This window comes from Molothrus aeneus, chromosome 5 (assembly GCF_037042795.1).
Source record: "Molothrus aeneus isolate 106 chromosome 5, BPBGC_Maene_1.0, whole genome shotgun sequence".
NCBI lineage: Eukaryota > Metazoa > Chordata > Aves > Passeriformes > Icteridae > Molothrus > Molothrus aeneus.
This window is the reverse complement of record NC_089650.1, coordinates 37,006,233-37,029,245: the sequence shown is the minus strand read 5'-3', so window position 1 is coordinate 37,029,245 and position 23,013 is coordinate 37,006,233. Positions and strand designations below refer to the sequence as shown.

Sequence of the window (23,013 nt, the reverse complement as noted above, 5' to 3'; positions counted from 1 at the left end):
AGGCCATAAATGCATCAAAGTCAATGTATCAATAAACCCTTAGTACCTTGTAACCAATTCATCAGTTTCACTAGGGAGTACTTCAGAAAAACTTTAGTGCCCTGTAAAAAGTGAAGCAGAGAAAGTCTGAACTTTTGATAAAACTTAGGTAAGATAGTAACAACAAAGAAAGCCTGGGAGCAAGAAGCTGCTGTCAGTTCCTCAAGAGAACAGGCTTCCTAGATTGGGAAATACAGAGCATCAAAAGAGGGATCGTCTTGGAAGGTAAAAAAAAATATTTTCAGTATTTTCCCACTATAATTATGATCAGATTACATTATGCATAAATTATAAAGCTATCAATATTTTATTATACAGATCATTTACTGGAACAGCAACATTACCAGACCAGACAAAAAACACATAGCAAGGGATAAATCAGCCGAGAACTTTGGTTTAAAACATATCAGTAACAACTAAGCGGGAATGTGGGAATTGCCACGATTTCCTGAGGTTTTAACGAGGTGAAACAGAGAAATTACATGGGGTGGGAAGACATTTCTCTCGGGTATCCCTTGAGACTGCCGTGGGGAGGCGGGGGTCCCACAGCTCCGGCTCAGCGCCGGGGCGGGGGCAGAGGCGGCTCTGGCTGGGGAGCCGAGAAAGCGAAGCCTCCGCCGGACCGATTACGCAGCAAAAAAATCCGCACGCAACCCTCCCCGGAAACGCTCCGAGCGTTGGTAACATCGCGCCAGCGAAAACACCCGGAGTGACACTTTTATCCAACAGCCCGCTCCCACTTTCCCATGTTCCCAGTATTTTCCTGTCTCGAGATCCACCGTCTCAGGGCTCGGCGGCGCATTCTCGGCCCCCAACGCGCGGGCGGCCCGCACAGGCCCCGCCGCCCGGGCGGTGCCTGGCCCGCTCCGCCTCCCCGCGCCGCGGCAGGAAGCCGGAAGCGGCCGGGGCGCTGGGCAGGCCGGCGGCAGCGGCTGGTGCGTGGGGCTGCGGGGCTGGGCTGGCCAGGGAGGGCTCGGGGGTGGCCGCGGAGGGCCGGGCCGAACCGAACCGAACCGAGGTGGGCTGCGCCGGCCGCGTGCCCTCGCCGCCATCGCGCTGGTGCCCAGGGGAGGCGGCAGCCGCCGGGCGCGGTGCTTTCAGTTTCCCGGGGCGGCGGCGGGGCCTTCGCGGGAGCTGCCGGGTCGCGGGCGGCAAGCCCCGAGGTAGCGACGGGCCCGGCCGTCCAGTCCGGGGGGTATGAGGCGAGGCCGGCCCGTGGCCTCTGCGGCGTGCCCGGTGCCCGGCCCATACCCCGGTCTCGGTGACTTCTGTCCCCGTGAATGTGACTCAGGAGGCGGCGTCGCCTTTGTGGCTGTAGGAGTTGTTAAAGTTTCAGGTCGGGAATCTTGTCCTGCTGTGGGGATGAGCCCCGGTGCTGTGCCTATCCCCTCCCCGCCGAGGGAAGGACGTGACCCTCCGCTGGTTTCCAGGAGCTGCAGTCCCACACAGGCCGAGTCCTCTACCTGCAGTACGGATTGGACATTCCTAGAGTAGGGGTGGTGAGCAGCACTGGAGCCAGGCTTGCCGCTGTATGTCTTTGTTAGAGTTCAAGCAGCTCCTTGTGTGGCCAAGGGCAGGGTATTTCCCTGACTGAGATGCCAGCTGTTGGACTGGAAACCCCCTAAGGAGGTTATAGCTGAAGAAAGCAGGGGTAGGAAGCAGGAGCTTTAGGGGGAGAACCTTATTTTCTAAGCCTTGAGAGAGGGCATACAGGGAAGTATTGAAGGTTAATAGTTAAAAGACGGTGAATAATATTTATGTGGAGCCTCAGCACCTTGTCTGTTGGCTTTGGTGGCATATAGGATCTTGCCTGTAAGCAGAAAGTGCCACACTTAAACTTCATCATCTGTCCCTGCTTGCCTGGTGAAGTTGTATATTGCAGCTGTCAACAGGGGAGCCATACCTGCTTTGTGTGCTTATCCCGTGTGCCTGAGGTAGCAGAAAATTCCTTCCTGTTGGTTAGGAGCTGGCAGTACTCCTGCTTCAAAGCATTGGAAGTTTAAAAAAAAAAACTGCATTAGTAATGCAGTCTTTTTTGTTACAATCCCCTCTGCTGGTAGATTAAAAGAGTAGTAGCATGACCAGAAGCAGAAAAATCTTCAATAAAAAAACACCTAAAAAGCAGACCCCAAGCCCCTGAAATGCTAATGAGTAATGGGGGATAATAAATCAAACTGCAAGCTGGAGAGATTTCTTTAGATGTATGTGAGGAGCTTTTGACTCATCTAATACCAGACTTAGTGACCATAAGTGAGATGTGAAGAATTAGCAAGTTCAGCATTAAGTCTAGTGACAGGATAAATCATAGTTAGAGCCTTTTTAATTTTTTTTCTTTATTATTATTTTAATAGGAAACCCTTAGTACCTTGATTTAGAAATATAGTGGAAGAAATGAAGAGAAAACTTGAGATGCTGAGTATTTAGCAAAGATCAGTTATGACTTTGTCAGAGAACACAAAGTATTAAAGGAGGCCTAACATGTTAATCGATCTAATTGTTATAATTTGAAGGTTAAAGCTGAATGAGACTTTATTCCTTAGACGTGAAGACTGCCAAAAAGAGTGTACTCTTTTAACAAAAAAGGGTAATAGTGCAATACTGACTTTGTTTTGCCACGTAATATGTACCCTGGGATTAATATTGCTATATTTATATCTATATTTTGTTTTAAGAGTGAAAAAACCCGAGACTTTGAGAATCCATTAAATGACTTTCTGATATCCACTGAATGATACTGAAGATCATCTGTTGCAGTCATGTTCTTTTGTTTTTTCATCCATTGACCTTTGTGCATATTTAATTATAGATTAAGACTGTAAAAAAAAAGAGCTGATCTTTTACATAAGCTACCTCATCTTTATTATTTTGGGAAATATAATCATTCAGTCTATTAATGGGCTGCTAATTTTGGTTTTTATTTGAATAGATTTTGATGGAGAATTTCTGTGTGCTTTCAGTCTGATTAGAAAGGATTTGTTATGTTTCTGTGTCTTGCTATGAGTCTATGAATGTTGTTTTGAAGTAAATCACAAAATCCATGCTTGCTGGTAACGTGCCAGCTGGCCTGTTAGAAGCAGGAGTTTAATTATGAGAGGAATGTTTTAACTTGAAGATTTTACAGATGGTTTGCAGAGCAGGCTGTGCATTATTTCTTTGCATCCTCTCTTCCGTACCTTCTGTGTCTGCATTGTAGAGAGATCATTGGCAACTACAGTAATTGCCTGATGGGAGAAGTCATCATATCCTACTATTGCAAATTGTCTTGTCAGCGTTAACCAAGAATTGTCAGGGTTGGGAATGTGGTGTTAGGGTTTAGTTTTTTTTTGTTGTCTAGATTTGACATAAAACCTTTTGTCCCTTCCAGAGGCATTAAGAACTTTGTCAAATTTTGCAGATGGCATTGCTGCGTGACTCTCAATTAACTGTGGAGTAATGTCAGGTCTTTGCTTTGTGTCTTTGCATTCTGTATGCTGCATTTCATTGCTTGGATGTTTTGGGGCAGCTTTGCAAGAAGCTCCACATCTCACATGAGCGAGCAGCTAAAGGAAAGTGTGCCATCTGCGGTCACTGCAGGCAGAGAGAGCAGTGTGCTCAGAGCCCGTGTGCGGTCTGCACGGGGCGCGGTGGGACGGGAGCAGGGCGGGCCGAGTGCTCCGGCTGCTGCCGGGGCGGGCTGGGAGAGCGGCGCTGCTTGCGGCTCCCCCCGCTCTGCTGGGCGCGCACGGTGCGGCTCCTGTGCACCAGGGAGCTCAGAAAGTGCCACTTCTGGTAGCAGATACAGGACATTCTGTCATGCCTCTTCTTCAGCAGTTACAGGAAAGGCTTCTTACTCTGAGTATCAGTCAGCAGTTTCCTGTCAGGTATCACGTGCAAGTAACATGCAGCGTCCCCTGCCAAGCTGAGCCAAGACCAACACTGTAGGAACTTCCCTAGTCCAGTTGCCATTTTGCTCTTGAGATTCTTTAGGTTAGGCAAGCTCCATCTTTGATTTTAGAGCCTTTTCCTAGGTTTAATGGCAAAATCAGTGTGTTAATTAAACCAAAAAGTTAAGGGTATTCACTTGCAGCTCCTGCTGTTTTGGCAAACAGGAAAATGTGGCAGTTCTAATGTTCTATTTTATGTTAGTAATTTTAATTTAATCAAACTTTATTTCTCTTTCATGTGAATCTGTGTAGACTGAGTATTTGACAGTTCGTATTTCAGGAAGGGTGGGGAAATTCTGTAGATGTGACATACCCAATAAGAACTTTTACAAATGAGAGAAATGTCTCTTAATTTCTTTCAGTAGTAATTGCTAGTTCCAGCTAGTGGATGTAAATGCTTCTGTCAATTGTAGCTTTTTTCAAGCTCATGTAAAAGTAGTTTTTTATGTTTTGTTAGTCCATCTCCTTTACGGTTCTACTGAAATGCAACTTCCAGAGCCAAAGTGATGTAAAATATCTGTATACATATCTAACATCATCTCTAATGTTTGTTCTTTGGCATATGTACAGAATAATGGAATTCAGTTACAGGTCTTGCTTACCTTTAGAAGACCTTGTGCACGTGTTTTTGCCTCTTTTCTATATATTTTGTTACTTGATCATTTCAACACCATGTAAAGAGATTATAAGATTTTCACCTTTCCAACTGATCTTTCAAACAAAGTCTGGGGAATACAGACCTTAAATGCAGAGAGGTGTTGTGTCAATGGCATTAGTTTTGATTGTTTGGCTTATTTTTGTTTCCATATTTCACTTCTAGTTCCTCTACTTGGTTGTTCTTCATTCTACATGTCGTTGGGGTTTGGACATTTATATTTCCTTCTAATTTAAATAAGTCATGTATTTTACTAAATTATAATTCAGTGTATTGAACCTTCTGTTTTAAGGTGAAAAAGAAAACTATCTGATCAAAGAGCAAAGATGCAGAGCACTTCAAATTACCTCTGGCTGTTGTCTGACATTCTGGGACAGGGAGCAACTGCAAATGTTTTCCGAGGGCGACAGAAGGTTTGTGAGGAATTTTCATGTGCAAGTAACATCATGAAATCAACAAAAAAAGTTCAAGATTTAGGCCTAAAGCAAATGTATCTGTGTAATTATTCATGCTTAGTTTTTAATTTTTAGTATTTGTCCATTGAATTAGAGTTCTGTGGTTAGATTTCTAAGGATTTGTTCTTAATGTTGCATTATTTTTCCTTGTAAAATGTGTTAGTAATTCTTCATTCCTTTTTCTTCATTTTTACCAAATAAATAAACCTTATTCAAGAATATGAATAGAAACAAATGACTTTCCAGTTTCTATTACGTGATCCTATAATATATATATCCTTGTTAAACTGTCTTTTCTTTGGTTTTTATCTGTTCTTTTAAAACCCGTTCTGGTGATTTTTTTTTTTTTTTACATGAAATGTTCTTATTCTAGTGGATGAAGCTGTTAGTTGTTATCTGTAAGTCGGTGCTTTTTCTATGTCTTCTTGGTGACATGCCTTGAGTAATCAGTGCAAAATAGTAATTTTTTTGCTGTGCAAATGATACACTGCAGTGTATGTTGCAACCTGAGTGAGGGGCTAAGAGGACCTTACTTGTGTATGTCATTTGTTCCTATGAATTTCACAATATGTCTGACAAAGCAAAGATAAGTATAGTTGTGAAAGTTGCCTTACAGTAATGATAGTCTGTGTGAAATCAGTACAAAGTGATTTGTAAGATACAGCGTTTCTGTGTTCCACATACAAGTGTGAAACAGCATTAAGCAATAGTTTAGCAGTTAATGTGTTTTTCTGGGTAGGTGAATTTCACCACAGAATGATTCCCCTGTAAACCATGGTTGCACCTGTGATCACCCTTGCTAGTCTGTGCCTGTGACCTGCAGCTCATTGTCAATGGGAGAAAGCTTTTACCTGGGCACCAGTAGTGCACATGAGTGTGCTGCTGCAAAGCACACCTTGTCTGAGCACAGCAAGGCTGTGTCCTTAGAAATAATCTGTTGCACCAACTGCTAGTGCAAGCTTATTTCTAGAGTGGGCACAGGAAGATGCTTTGCCCTGAGAGGGACAGGAGTTGCACTTCCAGCTGGTGCTGTTGTTGCCTGAGTATGTTGTGGCTTAGTCCCTCTGGAGAACTTAAATCTGATTAAGCTCCTGATTGTGCTCCTGACACTTATGATGTGGGTTTGAACTGCTTCAGGATTTTACACGAGTGGCATGTAGTGCTCAAAACTGCCTTTGAAAAAACAAAATACTGGTTTATCAGTATAAACAGAACAGTAAAAAAAGAAGAGAGCAACATTCAGCTACCAGAAATTGTCTTTTAACTTAAGTAAGCCAAGTATGTGCATGCTTCTCATTGCATTGATTAGTGCAAGTAACTCTTGCTGTGAAAAAATATTTTTCAGCTAAGTTTAGGAGTAATTTTTAAATGTGTAGCCTTTGTTATACTAACAGTTCTCTTTTTTAAGAACTCTTAGGTTTTGTGACCTAATGAGTTTCCTTTCAGCTAGTCTCTTTGCTTCTAATCTATATTAAACTAATGCAATTTTATTTTTTTAGCAGAATCTTTTTTTCCACCTTAGCACAAGGTAGTATTTTGAAATATTTCTAGTCTGGTTATACTCGCATGTAAAATAGAAAATCTGAAAATGCTTGGATAATGTCTATGTGTACATTTACAATTTTTTGCTTCTGTTTGATGAGTAGTTTGTTTGTTTTCAACAGAAAACTGGGGATTTATACGCTGTCAAAGTATTTAACAGTATAAGTTTCCTTCGTCCTGTGGATGTTCAGATGCGAGAGTTTGAAGTATTGAAGAAACTAAATCATAAGAACATTGTCAAATTGTTTGCCATTGAGGAAGAGGTAATGAATTGTGTTTGTGATCTGAGATGCATGGAAGTAACTGCAGCAACTGGTTTTTTGTTTTATCCACAACCATAAAGTGTACAGTTGCATTTTTAAAGACTGGTAACATACATGGTGATACAAATACTCCCACCCAACCACCACCATATTTTGGTTTTCTTTCTTCTTTGTTGTTGTTGTTGCTGTAAGAAAGAATATGTTTGCTTTCAGTAGGTGAAACATCTTCAGTGTGTAGGCTCAAGTAATGAATCTTATCTTGAGAAGCCACCTGTCCTAAGTTTTATCTTGATTTAGGATTTTTAAGGTATCTACATGTACTAATATTTAATAGTTGAATAAGGGAACTGTTTATAGTTGAAGGTGTTTCAGTAATCCTGACAATTTTATGCTTTTCTTTTTCAACCAACTAAAATGATGACATAGGATACTATTATACAGTAGTATAATAGTATAAATTGGAGCAGCTGAACTGAAACTGAGACTCTTGAGTTTAAATGATCCAGGTGATGAGATGAGTAAAGAGTAAAGAAGGACAGTTGATATTCTCAGCATTTACAGTGTGTAGTTTCTCGCTTGTCCACCTGTCAATGCTGCTGTCAACCTGCTAGTGCCTAGAACTTGAGGCTTTCTTATTTTCCCCTCTCCAAGTTGGAATACGTAAAACGTTACAAAAATCCACCTGCACTTCTTTTGAAGATCAGCAGAATGGAAATTATGATATAACTGTAGATTTTACTTTTCTTTTTTGAAAGTAAGGTCTTGTGGTTATAGGTAATTTCTGACATTGGTGTCACAATAGTCAGATTCTTAATCTCCTCTTGATTTTTTTTTCAGACAACTACTAGACACAAAGTACTAGTTATGGAATTTTGTCCATGTGGGAGTTTGTACACAGTTTTAGAGGAGCCATCTAATGCCTTTGGTTTGCCAGAGTCTGAATTCTTAATTGTTTTGAGAGATGTGGGTATGTAGACTTAGTTCTTTGGTCTAATTTGTTGACTGAAACAATCTCATACTTGTTTTATTTACCTTGAAACAGCAAGAGACAAATTTATATGACTGTCAACTAATTGAACAAATTAATATGGTCATATGGAATCATATATTTATATCTATGTTGGTATAGGTATCTGCATTGAGAAGCCATTTCTGTGCAAAGTATTGATGTATTTTTTTCTTTATTTCAAGATTACTTTTCACATATTGAACAGACTTCTAGTGATAATTTCAGAAGAGTTAATTAGAAAAATAATATGGTTTATCTTTGTTTACCTGCTATAAAATTTACTTTATGGGAGAGAAGTTACTGAGGGCAAGAAATGCTGTAATTTAGCTGTTTACTGTTTGCTGTTAGCTGTTTACTTTAGCTGCTGGGAAGAAAAAAAAGCAATCTGTGGTCATGGTCTTTCTGTTAATTATGTGTCCCTTCTCATTCCCATTTCCCAATGAGAAGATAAGCGTGTCTTCCTAGTGTCAGTTACAATTCAGTGTTTGCACAGAGTGTGTCACAGTGTGTACATGAATTCTGTATTTGTTTTTTCAATTGAAGTGGCTGGGATGAATCATCTCCGTGAGAATGGAATAGTGCACCGTGACATCAAGCCAGGCAATATAATGCGTGTTATAGGTGAAGATGGGCAGTCTGTTTACAAACTTACAGATTTTGGTGCAGCAAGAGAACTTGAAGATGATGAACAATTTGTTTCTCTCTATGGCACAGAAGAGTATTTAGTAAGACCATATGATTTAATTTTCTGTTGAAGAAATGTTTGAAGCCTGAGGCCGTTCATGATTATAGTTGAATAGATCAAGGTCAGGTTGTTGGGAATAAGTATTTAAACCTTTGTATTACAATTGTTTTTATAACTTTCCACTGGACTGTTTCACCTTGGGTGATGCCATCTTCTGCTGGTGTAAATACATCAGCCTTGAAATAATTTCCAGGTCCAGCTTTAACTGTTGCCTTGTGTGAAAGGAGGAACAATATATTTTAGTTATGAATATATTTGCCTTTATCTCTGTAGATGTTTTCATTTGTATTTGAGCTACTTGGATGACATTAGGTGTGGTTAAGATTCATGTGAAACCTTGGCTAACCAAAGAGAGGCAGGTAGAGAAGTATTGAGACAAGCATGTTAGTATGATTTTCTTCCTGCTATGTTTTCCCACATGTGAATCACAGCTGATACTCTCCTCCACTATGGATCTTTTTTCCTTTTGGTTTCTGTTGTTTCAAAATCATCAGGAGGAATACTGAATTTCTTCTCTTTTTTAGTGATCTTTTATACTAGTAGTCACTCTCCAGCTGAATTTTAAAATATTTTTTGCAAAGCTTTTAATAAAAGCAACAGTCATACTTAGGAATATAGTGCTGTTTGTCAGAATAGCCTAAGCAACTTCTATGATACAAGCAAGCTTTTCTTTTTTAAAGAACTGAAAGTTTAGACTGGCAAATTACCTTGCTGTGAAAGGATAGATTGGGTTTTTTTCTTTATAAAGCTTCATAAAGCAATTGTAACTTTTTTTTTTCTCTTAGCATCCTGATATGTATGAGCGAGCAGTTTTGAGAAAAGAGCATCAGAAGAAGTACGGAGCAACAGTTGATCTATGGAGCATAGGGGTGACCTTTTACCATGCTGCAACGGGGAGTTTGCCTTTCCGACCTTTTGAAGGACCTCGTAGGAACAAGGAAGTGATGTAGGTAATTTAGAAGGAGAGTTTTATCTGTTGGTAAATCAAATCAGCACTTGAAATGCTTTTTACCAAGGAATCCTACACACATATAGAAAAACTTTAAAACAGTGAAAATATGAAAGGAAAAACACTCTCTTGTTGTGGTATGGCCCCAGCAAGCAGCTGAACATTACAGAGCTCTTCACTCACTTCTCTGTAGTGGCATGGGGGAGAAAATTGTAAGGGTGAAAGTGAAAAAACTCATAGGTTGATGTAAAGACAGTTTAATAAGTAAAAAAAACTCCACAAGAAACAGCAGCCCTTGCTCTTAAACTCAAAGGGAAACAAAACCAAGGAACACAAGTAATGCAGAAAAATCCCCAGTTGCTCATGAGCAGCCACCTGATGCACAGTCAGTCCCTGACCAAATGCCACCCTGGCAAATTCTTCCTCCCCCTCCTCCTTAGCTTCTGTTGCTGAGCAATATGGTGTGGAATATCCCTTGGATCATCTGTCCTCTGGTATCCCCTTTGAACTTCTTGCCTGGCCCCAGCCTACTTGCTGGTAGGGCAGTAGAAAAGTAGAAGAGGCCATGATGCTGTGTAAGTGCTGCTCAGCAATGGTGAAACATGTCTGTGTTATTGACACTGTTTGGGTCACAAATCCAAAACATGGTACCATACACTACTATGAAGGAACTTAACTCTATCCCAGCCAAAATCAGTAGAAACATTCTGCTTCAACAAGGATTTTACTGTGTGGCACCTTAAGATCTGAATTAAGCATTTAAATTGAGAAAGACCTGAATTGAGTTCCCCCAAAATACTGGTGTTTTTCCACATCTTTCCTTCGGCATGGCACCAGCTGCTCTGTTGCAGTGCCCTTTACGTAACTTGGATACTCAGGCGAAATTATGGTATTCTGAAAAGGGGTTTCGGTGCTGCAAATTTTTGTTGTCCTTTAAATGATGGTCGGACCCAGCAGTCTTGAAATGAGTGCACTACCAATGAGACTGACATTTGGGTAGTATAGTTGTGGAATTGCAGCTGCAGATAACAGGGATGGCTCCTGAATGGAAAACAGAAGATATGCCTATGATGTGATGATTGTATTAGATTCCTGTTTCATCTTAGTCTGGTTCTATTTTGTTTTTCTGTGTGTTGCACTTTAAGAATAAAGCAAGGTGGTACTTGGAACCTCTAACACATCAATACCATCGCTGTTCTGATACTCCATGTAAAACCGACTCCAGTTTTCTTAGTTGAAGAAATTTTCCATCTTGTGATTTTTTTCACATAAGAATTCTTGTAGCTGCTTGAGAGATGTTTTGTATACATCTTGTCCTCCAGAAAAAGAAAGCACAACTGAAATATTCTGTTGCAACAAGTCTATTGATCCTCATTTCGTTTCTTGAAAAATTTGAGAAATACTTGCCTGTGCAATACAAAGTTAAACAATGCCAAATTGTGTCCAGATTTCTGGATGTTCCTTCTCCATGCCCGAGCCACTTTGTGGTGGCTAAATGTTGTCTATGGCTGTGGAACATGCTTGAAGTTAGCATGTTAATGTGTAAATTGAGCTAAATTGACTTTGATTCATTAATTCTTGTGAAAACCTTTGGTTTCCTTCAGTATGTTGGAAATATCTCCAGAAGTTTTCCCCAAGGCTGAGGTAGTCAAAGTTGCTTCTCCAGCATAGCTTTTTGTTCTTTACTCTTTTAGCACTGCTCTGTCAGCTTGTAAGTGAAGTTTCGGAATTTTTGCACCATCTACAAATTTAGGCCAGCCTATGATTTAAATTTGCATTATTTCTGCCCCTTTGAGGATTAATTACTTAACCTATGTATGTATAAGAGGTAGTAGTTGAAGTTTCCATCATTTTTGTCACGTATTGCAGGTATAAAATAATCACTGGAAAGCCTTCTGGTGCTATTTCTGGAATACAGAAAGCGGAAAATGGACCTATCGAGTGGAGTTGGGAGATGCCTGTTTCTTGTAGCCTTTCAAAGTAAGTTTGAACTTACAAATGCTCACAAAGTGTTTCAATGCCATTTGATTGGGCTTTTCCAGTTATTTTCTAGGATTGTGTCTTTGGAGCAGAGGTCTGATGCAATTTTTTCTTTGAACTCTTCAGTACATCAGTACAGTCTGATATTTGGTTATCAAGTGGTTTTTTTCTTCCCATCTGTCCAAATAGTTTTATGATTGCTAATTTACAAATGAGCACATCTGATGTGGTTTGAGAAGAAATACTATTACTGCATTTTTTCCACCCTCAGGAATGAAGAATCAATAACTTTGATGGCCCTCATTTCTTGCAAGAATGTGACTTCAGATGTGACAAAGATTATGCAGTAGGAAGGAAATTATAAGCAAAGACAATTCAGAGGCTTACTTTTTGCTAGGAAAAAGGTCACAACAGTGCATTTTAACACATACTTGTATCTTTTCAATTTTATCATCATATTTTTGCTTCATATGTCCATAATATTCAGTAGAAAGAGCCATGGAAGATCTAATTTTGGTGTGACTTTGAAAACACCTCCCATAACCCACTTACCCATTTTTCTTCCTGAGACTTCTTCCGTACTTTAAAGTTACTAATCTTTCATGGTAAAGGAGGAAATAAGTTGTTCTATGAAGAGACTGTAGAAACAAACCTTTTTGAAAGCCAAATATGTACATCCTTAAGGGGCGTAGAGTCAAAGTCTGGTTTATATGAATTCATTAGTTTAGAATGTGCAGAATTTGCAATTTGTATGTGTTTTTCATGATACTGCTCATTTGTTCCTCTGCTTATTCTGGACAATTGAACTGCTTGAAATTATAAAGGAAGGAGATTTTTTCTCGTTAAGCATCTGCTCACAGTAATCCTTTTAAGTAGTATTCAAACAGTATTCAAAGTTTAGTACTAAAGTGAGTTTGAGCACAGCATCCACTGACCTCTAATGCAGTCAGCAGTGTGCTTGCAAGCCACTGCAGCTTGCTCCAGAATGTTACCAGTTCTACTGCTGGATTCAGGCTTGATGTGTACATAATGTTAAAATTTCAGAGAAGTTGTTCATGGAAATGCAACAAGTGGGATCCATAAAGTTCCTTACCATTCAGATGCTCAAGGCAGAAATGCAAGAAATTTAAGATTACCTTTCTCCTAGAATAGTAACTAAAGGCAATGGGTACACAGGTTTTTTTGAAGCTGCATGTGTAGAGCACTTATTTAGCCCCTCAATCAGGATGAATTCTTAGTGTTGACAGTTTAAATAATGAGTCTTTGCTAATCCAGCTGATTTTGATTGAAAGCAACATAGTGTGCTCACACAAGCATCACCACCAGCAAATAGTAGCTAATGGTAGCTTCCTTCAAAATGATACACTGTGGTGTGTGGGGTGAGCTGGGTATAATGCTGCTGGGATGGTAGAAAGTGGCCTCAGCTCTACAATGTAGACTTAGTAAATTTTATGTAATTTTTGCCATGTTGTCGGGTTTGGCTGTCTGTCTCTGCCCCGACACGGGTAGTGTGGTTCTTGGGTGGCACGCGTTTTAAAGGACGAGTCTGGACTCTTCAGCTTTTCGGTCTTCAGGTTGTTTATTATTTCTTATCTACAAAATTTTCTGTTTGCCCAACAGAGGTCTGATCTGCAAGCAGTCACAGGCGCTCTCTGACCACCCACGGGGCGGTCATGTCTTTTTATACTAATATCTACGTACATAATATTTACCTTTATTTCCCAATGCTTTTCACTCATGTTAGCAAGTGCACTTTCACCATAAACCAATCTCTAAATGCCAACATCACTACAGGAGATGGAGGACAAGAAGAAGGAAGAAGAAGGACAAGACACGCTCTGATCCCTCCATCTTGTCTCTATAACTCCCTTGTACCTAAAAACCTTAAAATCTATATTTCACCCTCTAAATGTGTCTCTTTTACACCTTTTACTCTAAAGTGATTCTCTTGTCTTCAAACTCTCGTTATTTCTGTGGATGGATCAAAATCAAGCCACCAGACACTTCTGGCAACATTCCAGGATTTTCGAGACCCCCAAGAGTTCTCCTGGCATCTCTGAACATCAAGAATGATGTGCTGAGATCCCACACCATGTGACTGAAATTTCTCAAATACCAAAAAAAATATTGATAGTTAAGCCTTAAAAGGAAAGATTTAAAGTACATCTATTAATGAAAAACAATAGACATTGCCTTTGAACATTTTGTTACTCAGTGTAGGAAAAAAGGCACTGGCATATTCTTTAAGGGATAATAGATGTGTATGCATGAGACAAGTCAAATGAATTATTGTGATTGGTTGCAAGATAAAACATTCCAAGTAGAACCAAGTTGTCTCATCTCTTCCTGGTGTCTTCTAGGGGTCTGCAAGTACTGCTCACACCTGTTCTTGCGAATATTCTTGAAGCAGACCAGGAGAAATGCTGGGGATTTGACCAGTTTTTTGCAGAGACGAGTGACATACTGCACCGAATAACAATCCACATCTTTTCATTACAGCAAATGACCTTGCACAAAGTTTATATTCACAACTATAACACGTAAGTGCTCTCTCTCTCTGTTTGCATTACTTTACTCTTGTTCAGGCTAACAGCACTGTGACCTCAGATCACCAGTTACAAATTCAGTAACCTGTGACCTCATGACACCAGTATTGCAAATTCAGCACCCCCTCCTTGGCAGTTTATCTGAGGAAGTAAAAGGACACAATTCTCCTGCATAGTCATAATGCATATAGAAGCATGTTGACCAAAAATAAAAATAATGTCCTCAAGCATACAAAATGCACACATTGTCTGTGGTATAAAACTCTCACAGGGGTTCTGAAGTGGTAATTGGTACAGTTTAGGATCCTGATTTGTATGGGGTTCACTTCATGACCGTGAAGTGCTGATGTTAAAAGCTGTAAGATGTACAAACATAAATGACTTTTCTCTGCTGTGTTACAGATAATACAGAGCACATGTTAATTTCTAATACACAGATACATACTGTTATTTCATCAAATGTGTAAATAAAGTTCTGCCCACTTCAGTTTTTGTTTTCTATTCATCACTTTTTTTGAGAGAGAGCCCAAATACTGTTTTTGCAGAGAAATCTTGCTTCTAATTTTTATTATTATTTACATGTGTGATTATTTATAAACTAGCTGTAGTATTAAGAAGCAATAGTGTACTAGTGCTGCACAGGAGGCAAACTGGTGCTTCCCATTATTGTACTGAAGGTATTTCTTCTTTGTGGGAGGTTTTGCTAGTTTGGTTTTTGGTTGCTGTTGTGGAAGTAGGCTTTTGTGGTGGGGTTTTTTGGAGGAGAGAGGTATGGTGGTATTATGAGTTCTTATCTATTGTATCTATTGATTGCTGTAAATAAAATTCCAAAGCATCTTTGCTCTTCCTTATCACTGCTGTTTTAGGAAATAATCTGGCTATCTGTTAGCTTACTGGCCGAATTTAATTTTTTGACATGTAAAACACCAGACTTTGTTTTTGGAGAGACCATCCATCTCCTTTCAAGAAAAGGATATGCCTTAGAAAAGTTAAGTAAGCTTCCTTCCCCTCATTTAGTGTTGCCTGTTTTTATTGACCTTCAGACCAGAGCAATTTTGTTTAGACAGACATGCTTTGGCAGATAATCAGAGGTAGAAAGGAAGTTTGATATTTTGCAGGAAATAGCTTTTATTTTTGTAACACAGCAACCTCGGGTCTTAGGCACCATGCTACTGTTTTTTTACTTAAAAGTCAAGTGCTTTATGTGTAAATGCAGTCCTTAATTAATCAGAAATAAAAGCAATTTTTATTTAAATAATACAAAATCTGAATTCCTCAACTATTGTAGTGAGTCTAACTGCTACCAATTATATTGTTTGTATTATAGAGCTGCTATATTTCATGAGTTGGTCTACAAACAGACAAAAATACCATCTCAGAATCAAGAACTGATATATGAAGGTCGGCGCTTAGTAATAGAGCCTGGCAGATTGGCACAGCACTTCCCCAGAACAACAGAGGAAAATCCTATCTTTGTAGTAAGCAGGGAGGCTGTGAACATTGTTGGATTAATCTATGAAGAAGGTATATGAAAGTAATTTCCCTTTTCTCACAGCTATCTTTTGTAAATAGTTTGTGTTACTTAATATAATTGTTTTATGTCTGTTATGTCTTAAAAATAGTGTTGGAAATTTTTTGTTGATATCTAAAGTTCTAAGTATGCAGTCCAATATTTTTCAAAGCTGCTGAGTATTCAGAACATTTTTACTGAAACAGTAGGTGCTTGTAATGTTCCAAGTCCTTTGAACCTGAACATTTGTGTGCTAAGATGTAGTGGTTCTTACAGACTTATGAACCTTTTTGAAGCATGACACTTTAAACAAGTAGAAAGAAACATTATAGAAAGTAACTAAAGCTGGTTCTTTTGTTCCATTATTCACTAAGTGGAAAGTCAAGTTTTACTTTTTTTTTTTTTAATTCGTTGTGAATGTGGTTAGCCTTTCAGTTAACAGAGGAGGTCTTTGCAATGTACATTTGCTCAGAAGATAAGGTAATACTATAACAAGGGGGAAAAAAAGAAATTAAAGTCTTGAATTTCCATTTATCATTGTGAGGCTTTTAGAGAGGCCTATGCCCGAGCCCCTTTTTAATAAATGATGAGCAGCAGGACATGGCTGCAGTTGAGAGGTCGGTGTTGCTTTTGTCAGTATGTCCTAAATACTGACTGCTCTGGCCAGCTGGCACTCCCACAGAGGTAAAGAGTGTGGGTAGGAGAACTGTTTGTGGAAGGATCAACAGGGCCTTTATATTGTGTCACAGAGCTTTCTGAAGGAGCCAGTGAGCATGAGAACAAAGGAGATTCAGGTGGTAGGGGCTGCCTGAGGCTGGTGAAGTGCTACCCTTAAAGAGCCTTAGTGAAAATAAGCAGCCATGTGATGAGAAGGGAATGGTCTCCTATGTGGGCAAACGTGGTGCTGAAGAACAGGGAGAAACAGTCAGCTCTCTCAATGGAGAGAGGTTGCAAGTGGAGACCTGCATGAATTCTGTGCCGTGCAGCATGTTCAGAAGTGAGTCTGGAAAAGAAAGGACAATTTGCTGAAGATACCAAGTTATTTAAAACAGTTAAGACAAAGGCTGGTTTTAGAGGAGTGCACGAGAAGCACATGATATTAAAAGGCATAAAAGCAATGTACAGGGTGGGGAGGGAAAACAATCTGAACTTTTGAAGTCTCTTCTCAAAAATAATAAAATACAGACACTTGTTTTATGTTTCAGTTTTACTTCCTAAAGTACATCAACGTTACGATTTGGATGGGGATGCCAGTATGGCTAAAGTGAGTAATTACCATTTTAAATAATATATATGGATAATGATACTGAAATGAAAACTACTTAATTTTCAAATTAATAATGTTTATAAAACTATTTTAGAATGCTAATGAGGATAGTGACTAATAAAAATATATTTATTAACAAAGGATCTAAAAGTATATTAAAGCTATACTTTTGTATGCAAAATATGGTTTGGGGTTTTTTTTAAAACCAAACTCAAAGTCCAGTCTTCTAAATTCAAAATGCTCTGCTACTGTATAATTCAGTGCTGGTGGGGAAAGGAGCCTTACACTGTGTAGACCTGAAGTGAGTTAGAGGCTTCATATCTTGTAATAGTACAAAATTTAACATTAGAAAAATAACTCTTGCTCAATAGAGAGGAGTCTGTAGGACTATGCAGAAGGGTGGAATTTCTGTTGCCTCTTAGAAACTTTCAGAATCTGTGGGAGACAAGTCAAGGATGTTGCACTGTTTTGGTTGTTTTTCTAAAACTACTGAATGTATGTGCAGCCATACTTTGTCATGACCACTTATACATGTGAAATACTGACTCCCTTTTATTCAGACATGGTAGTGCTGAAAACGTATGCCTCTTTAAATACCAGTAATCTTGAAAATTAATAAACAGAAAAGTGTCAGTTGATACTAATTATTTAAAGTATTGTAAATTATAATAGCTGAAATTTTTTTCTTAATTCTAAATAATGCAGCAATCTTGTAAGTGGAATTGGGTAAATTTAGAGAGTCTCTAGCCTTAGAATTTAAAAAAGGGTCAGTTTTCGCAAGTTCCTTTTAGTGTATGTGCTTGATTCCTAAAATATTGAAGAAATGTACTTGTAACTTTGACAGAAATAGTAAGTTGCATCATTTTTGTTTGTGAGATTGTTTTCATCCCTAATAGGTGTTTCAGCATAACTGGAAAACCCATGTTGGCTCTGCCTTCATAATGGCTGTTTGGTTGTTACCTGAGTAAAGCTTAGGCCAAGTTGCACATTTTAAACTACCATCCTCATGTTGCTTTCTTTTATTAATCTGTGTTGCTTTGTTGTGATGTATTGTCTTGAAGCAATTGTTAAGAGAATGCCAGATCAGTACTTATGCTGGGTTTTTTTCCTCCAGGCAGTGACAGGTATTGTATGTTATGCCCGCAGAGTTGCCAGTTCTTTGCTACTTTACCAGGAGCTGATGAGAAAAGGAATTCGATGGCTGATGTAAGCAATTGACTGCATTTCATTATGCTTTTTTTCTTTTAATTGAGATATGCCTTGATTATCAATACATAATTCTGTCATCTCTTGATATCTTGGGAGGTTTTGTTTATCCTTGAGTAAGGATAGGCTGAATTTCTTCCTTTTTCCTGTCATTAGGGAAACAAATTTTTTTTTAAATAATTAAAGTTAAGGTGTTTGCAAATTTATTTTCTTCTGTGTATAATTTAAGTCTAACTTCTGGTAACATGCAGATGGAATTGAACAGCTTGCACAAGGTATTTTTATATGAGGATTATGTTAATGCATCTCTAACTGAAAACAATTCCTCCTGGCAATTATTGCTGCAGGTATATTACTGTATTACTGATTGCTGGTAGGATGGCAGTTGAATACTTTTATTCATTACTTTATACTTATAGATAATGTTTCACTTTTTTAGTGAAATAATCAAGGATGATTACAATGAAATGGTTCATAAAAAGGCAGAGATTGTCATCAGGCTGGATTTCTGCAGCAGAAACATTGAGAAAGCTGAGAAAATGTGAGTAAAAGCAGTACACCGTACACATTGATTCTTCATTATCATTTTTAGTGACAATAGTATTATAAGTTATGATTATTTGCAGTGTTTTTGCATATAAAAATTAAATTTAAGTCAGCATGGATTTTCTGATGGCACTGACTTAAGCAGATTTAATCATATATGTTACTTAAGTTAGAGTATTAATTTTGCTGCTTAACCTAATAAGAACAAGTAATTACTAATTAGTGGTAACTGTGTGTGTTCTTTTTCTTCTTCTCTGACTCAGCTCATTTGCTCTTACTGACTCTAGAAGCTATAGTAAAGCTTGGACAAAGAATCAAGTAGCTTTGCTTTCTTTAGTGCTTTTGCTGCTGCATTTGGTTGCATATGACTTCAAATACTGCCCCTTACACAGTTTTAAGACTGTAGCATTTTCTGTGTGGAAGGAATTTTCATGTTCAAATACAACACAGAGCACCTGCAAAAAAAACCCCTGAACAACCAAGCCCCACCCCCTTTGGTCCCTTCCCAGCAAGGTGTTATCCTTAGGCATTGTGATAGGAACTTTAAATAGCACCTCTTTTTAGCATTCTCCTATGGGTGGTAGTTTTCCTGCTCAGCCTACTGCCAGTCTTTCCCAAATGCTCTCTTAGTCATGGGATTTTCTGAACTTCTCACCAGGCTGCTCTGAGAATGCAGATACCCACAAGGTGATTAACACACACATGTAGAACCGCTGGGTTTGCACAGTAGACTTAAGAATTAGACTTAAACCCGTTGGAGCTGCTATGCCTGTGCAAATTGAGCACCTTGTACGTAGTAATTGTGGATGCTCAAGGGTTTGACAGATTTGCTCTGTGTGTGCCAAACCTACCTTAAAACCCAGGTGTGTCTGTTTGTATTGGCTTCAAAAACACCACAAAACCACAACAGTGAAATAGTGAAGTTGGTAACTTGCGAGATAAGACCTGTGCAGCTTAGATACAAATCATTAGGGCAAGAACCCAAACTCCCTTCAAGCCCATTTGTACTAGTTAGCAGGACTAGATCTTGTTCAGTCTCTGTTTGCATTCTGCTAGAAGAAAGCCACTCAGAAGAAACCACTGTCACTTCTGTTTTGTGACTCTGAGTACCTCAGCAGTAGTTTGAAAAAAAAATGACATTCATTTGCTAACTGGAGTAGTTCTCATGTGAACAGAAATTTTCTATGTGTTTGCACATGGTCTTTTGGCCTCATACAAAGGGGCAGGATTTTCAGTTTGCTTGACTTTGCTAACTCCATAAAAGTCTTCTAAAGGACATGTCCTCGTGTTTGTCCTTCCTTTTCAAGGCTGTGCTTCAAAGCATGACAATACAAAGTCTTTATTTGAAAAGGTAAATAAAGCATTGAACTTGAGTGAAGCATGTATTTTTTGAAAGCAGTTGAGCTGTTTGTGATAGTGTTTTTAAAACTAAAATGTACACGAGACTCAAGAGAAAAAATATTGTCCTGAATAATTTATTTGGCACTTGAGCTATGGTCATATGGAAAGTATCATTATGAACAGATGGTCCTACTATCCCAGCCTTTAAACATTTAACCCAGTAAGTTTTCTCAGAAAAGCATTTTGGTACATTGAAATATTAGTGTGTTAATGACTACTTTAAGTACCTTTAGTTTGATAAGATTAAAAAAATTACTTGGTGAAAGGAAATAGTCTTCCACTGCCTGTCAAGTACAAGTAATAAAAGTAGAATAAAGAATTCAGGAATGGAAATTTCAACTTTATTTTAACAGTTCCAGTGTAGGAAAAAAAATCAAGGAATGTTTTTTTAAATCTAAATTCTTTCCATTGTTAGTGGCCACTTAAATTTGTCAGTTTCATGGTTGTTGCTTGACAGATTCAAGAAATACTTTGAGTGTATTCACTGCTTGTTTATTTTTTTTCAATTGCCTTTTTTTGCTGGACAGATACGAAAATTTGATGCAGATCAACTTGGAAGCATCAGAAGTGGATGAAATTTCAGAGATACATACGAAACTCTTGCGCGTAAGTGTCTGACAAAGTTACACTGTCATTCCGAAAAGGGTGTTTCTACAGAAAAAGCCAAATACACAGTAACACAGGCTTCTGGAAATAACAACTCAGAAATTTCAATGTAGCTTCTAGATTGCCTGTTGTTAAAATGTCCATACTAATGTGAATAGCTTTCTGAAAACAGAGCTTTTATATTAGCTCAGTGTAGTGAAAATGGGTTCCTGAAAATACATTCCTATTTTCTAAAATACTCAAGAATTATAACATTGAAATATATTTTCCTTTGCTATATTTTCTTTTCCATTTTTTCCTTTCCTTAAGGAATTATTGACTACTTTGTTGGCTTTCTAAAATGTTACATTCATAAACACAATTCAAAGTGATCTGCTTTGAAGTGTGCATCATGTTTCCAGACATGAAAGGAAAAATTGAAAATAACTTAATACACTGGGAGCAGATAAAAAGTTCTCCATTTCAAAAGGAAAAGATGATTCGTGCATTTTTATTTTGAAGATTGTATGAACTGCAGAGAAAGGAAGGTATGAACCATGTGGATAGTTATTATATGAATTCTTAATAAACCAGAAGAATAAGGGTAGAAGTAAATAAGGGATTTATGAAAGGGTGAAAGTTATTGTTGAAAGAAAGTAAATTTTAACTAACAGAAATGCCAGCATCAAATATGATTCTTTCTTTAATAATACCTTGCTTTATCTGCTTCTAGCTAAGCCTAGGCAGATAATTGGACATATTTCTTTAATGGAGATCAGTGAAACAAACAAGTTTGTAGTATTAATGTGCTCAAGTAATAATTTTTCACTTCACCTAGTGGTAAGATTGAACCTTCTTGCTCTTATGTAGCTCTCCAGCTCTCAGGGCACCATAGAAACTAGTCTGCAAGATATCAAAACCAAACTTTCTCCTGGTGGTTTACTGGCTGACACCTGGGCTAATCAGGAAGGCATGCATCCAAAAGACAGAAAGTGAGTAACTACTTGCTGTTCTAATATGTGTTGAATTCTGCATTGAGTTGTAGTTCACAAAGCTCCTTAATAGGTACTTGAGTTTATGTATAAAACATCTCATTTTCTTCCTTTTGTCACTCTAGTCCAGAAAGACTTCAGGCACTGCTGTCTTCCATTACAGACATCTACTATCAGTTCAAAAAAGACAAAGCAGAACGAAGTAAGTAATTTATTTGATTCACTTTTAACATAAAATGTAAAGCAAGGGACAGGTCAGTCTTAGTTTGACTAGGATATTAGTGGTAGGTATGGACAGTTAGCCACAGTGCATATGTCTGTAGGTCCTTAGTGTGATACCATGCTAGAGCCCTTATGAATGAAACACCACTGTTAATAGCATAAATTTGAATTGCAAGACTAGAGAGGAGGAAAAACGTGTATGACCACTTTGACTTGTAAAAAGAAGGAAACTTTGTAGGAAATGGGTAAGCTTAGTAGAGTTTTGCATAAATACAACTAGCAGAGTTAGATTGGTAATGTTTGTCATCTGCTCTGATCCTAGGGCTTCCTTATAATGAAGAACAAATACACAAGTTTGACAAGTAAGTTTTGAAGTTACCATTGGGTCCTCCAAATGCTCTTGCCAATAACCCATTCTATTAATTTTATTGTAAATTGCAACCTCTTTAGGATTGCTTTGTAAAAAAATTCTTTTAAAAATCTTAAATACATAGGGGTATTTAAGGGGTATTTTAAAAATTCTTTTAAAAATCTTAAATAAATAGGTATCATAGCCTATGATAATGAGGTGCTTTCTGGCTGTAGAGTTTTTTCACTGATAGGCCTTCTAAAAGGAAAATACCTGATTGTTATCTGGGCATAACTGTTTTGTAGGAAGTTCACTTCTTCCCTGTTTTTTTTCAGGCAGGCAAAAGCCCTGAGTAGGATTGAAATGACTTTGTAGCTAAGTGGCATAATTTTCTACAGATGAGTAAAGTGTGGACTAGCTGAATTAAATTCCAGAATGATTTAATCTTACAGGAAATATAGCACACAAAATTAATTTTAGTCCCATTCTCCATGCTTGTTTAAGATTGTCACTCATGCAAGGTGTTCACATTAAGCATCTGTGTGTAACTTGGGTCTCTAAACTCCCATAGTCTCCACTGATTCTATAGTGCTGTACTTGTCTCAGCATTTATTCAGTTCTTCATATGCAGATGGGTAATGCCATTTAAGTTGCCCTAAAATATCTGAGACATGCTCTGAGACTGGGAGGTAGGACACAAATGGGAACCCTGTCAAATGGACAGGTGGTCAGAAGCAGGGCAGGATACCTTTGCTGGAGAAGAGAAGGTTGCATGGAGTCCTCCCAGTGGCCATCCAGTAGCTGAAGGGGGGGCTACAGGGAAGCCTGA

The 23,013-nt window shown here is 38.4% G+C and overlaps 1 protein-coding gene across 1 annotated transcript in view; it reads left to right on the top strand.

Moving 5' to 3' along the window:
• The first annotated feature begins 931 nt into the window (after window positions 1–931).
• The window catches only part of TBK1 (TANK binding kinase 1), a 28,740-nt gene continuing 6,658 nt past the window's right edge, over window positions 932–23,013 (top strand). The window contains exons 1-16 of the mRNA XM_066550397.1: window positions 932–974; window positions 4,910–5,030; window positions 6,737–6,877; window positions 7,715–7,844; window positions 8,430–8,611; window positions 9,417–9,577; window positions 11,450–11,560; window positions 13,921–14,100; window positions 15,434–15,630; window positions 16,822–16,880; window positions 17,998–18,089; window positions 18,529–18,630; window positions 20,564–20,642; window positions 21,492–21,613; window positions 21,739–21,815; window positions 22,158–22,197. Of these exons, the coding sequence (XP_066406494.1) occupies window positions 4,944–5,030; window positions 6,737–6,877; window positions 7,715–7,844; window positions 8,430–8,611; window positions 9,417–9,577; window positions 11,450–11,560; window positions 13,921–14,100; window positions 15,434–15,630; window positions 16,822–16,880; window positions 17,998–18,089; window positions 18,529–18,630; window positions 20,564–20,642; window positions 21,492–21,613; window positions 21,739–21,815; window positions 22,158–22,197 (1,760 nt within the window). The 5' untranslated portion in view covers window positions 932–974; window positions 4,910–4,943. The remainder of the gene's footprint in view (window positions 975–4,909; window positions 5,031–6,736; window positions 6,878–7,714; window positions 7,845–8,429; window positions 8,612–9,416; window positions 9,578–11,449; window positions 11,561–13,920; window positions 14,101–15,433; window positions 15,631–16,821; window positions 16,881–17,997; window positions 18,090–18,528; window positions 18,631–20,563; window positions 20,643–21,491; window positions 21,614–21,738; window positions 21,816–22,157; window positions 22,198–23,013) is intronic.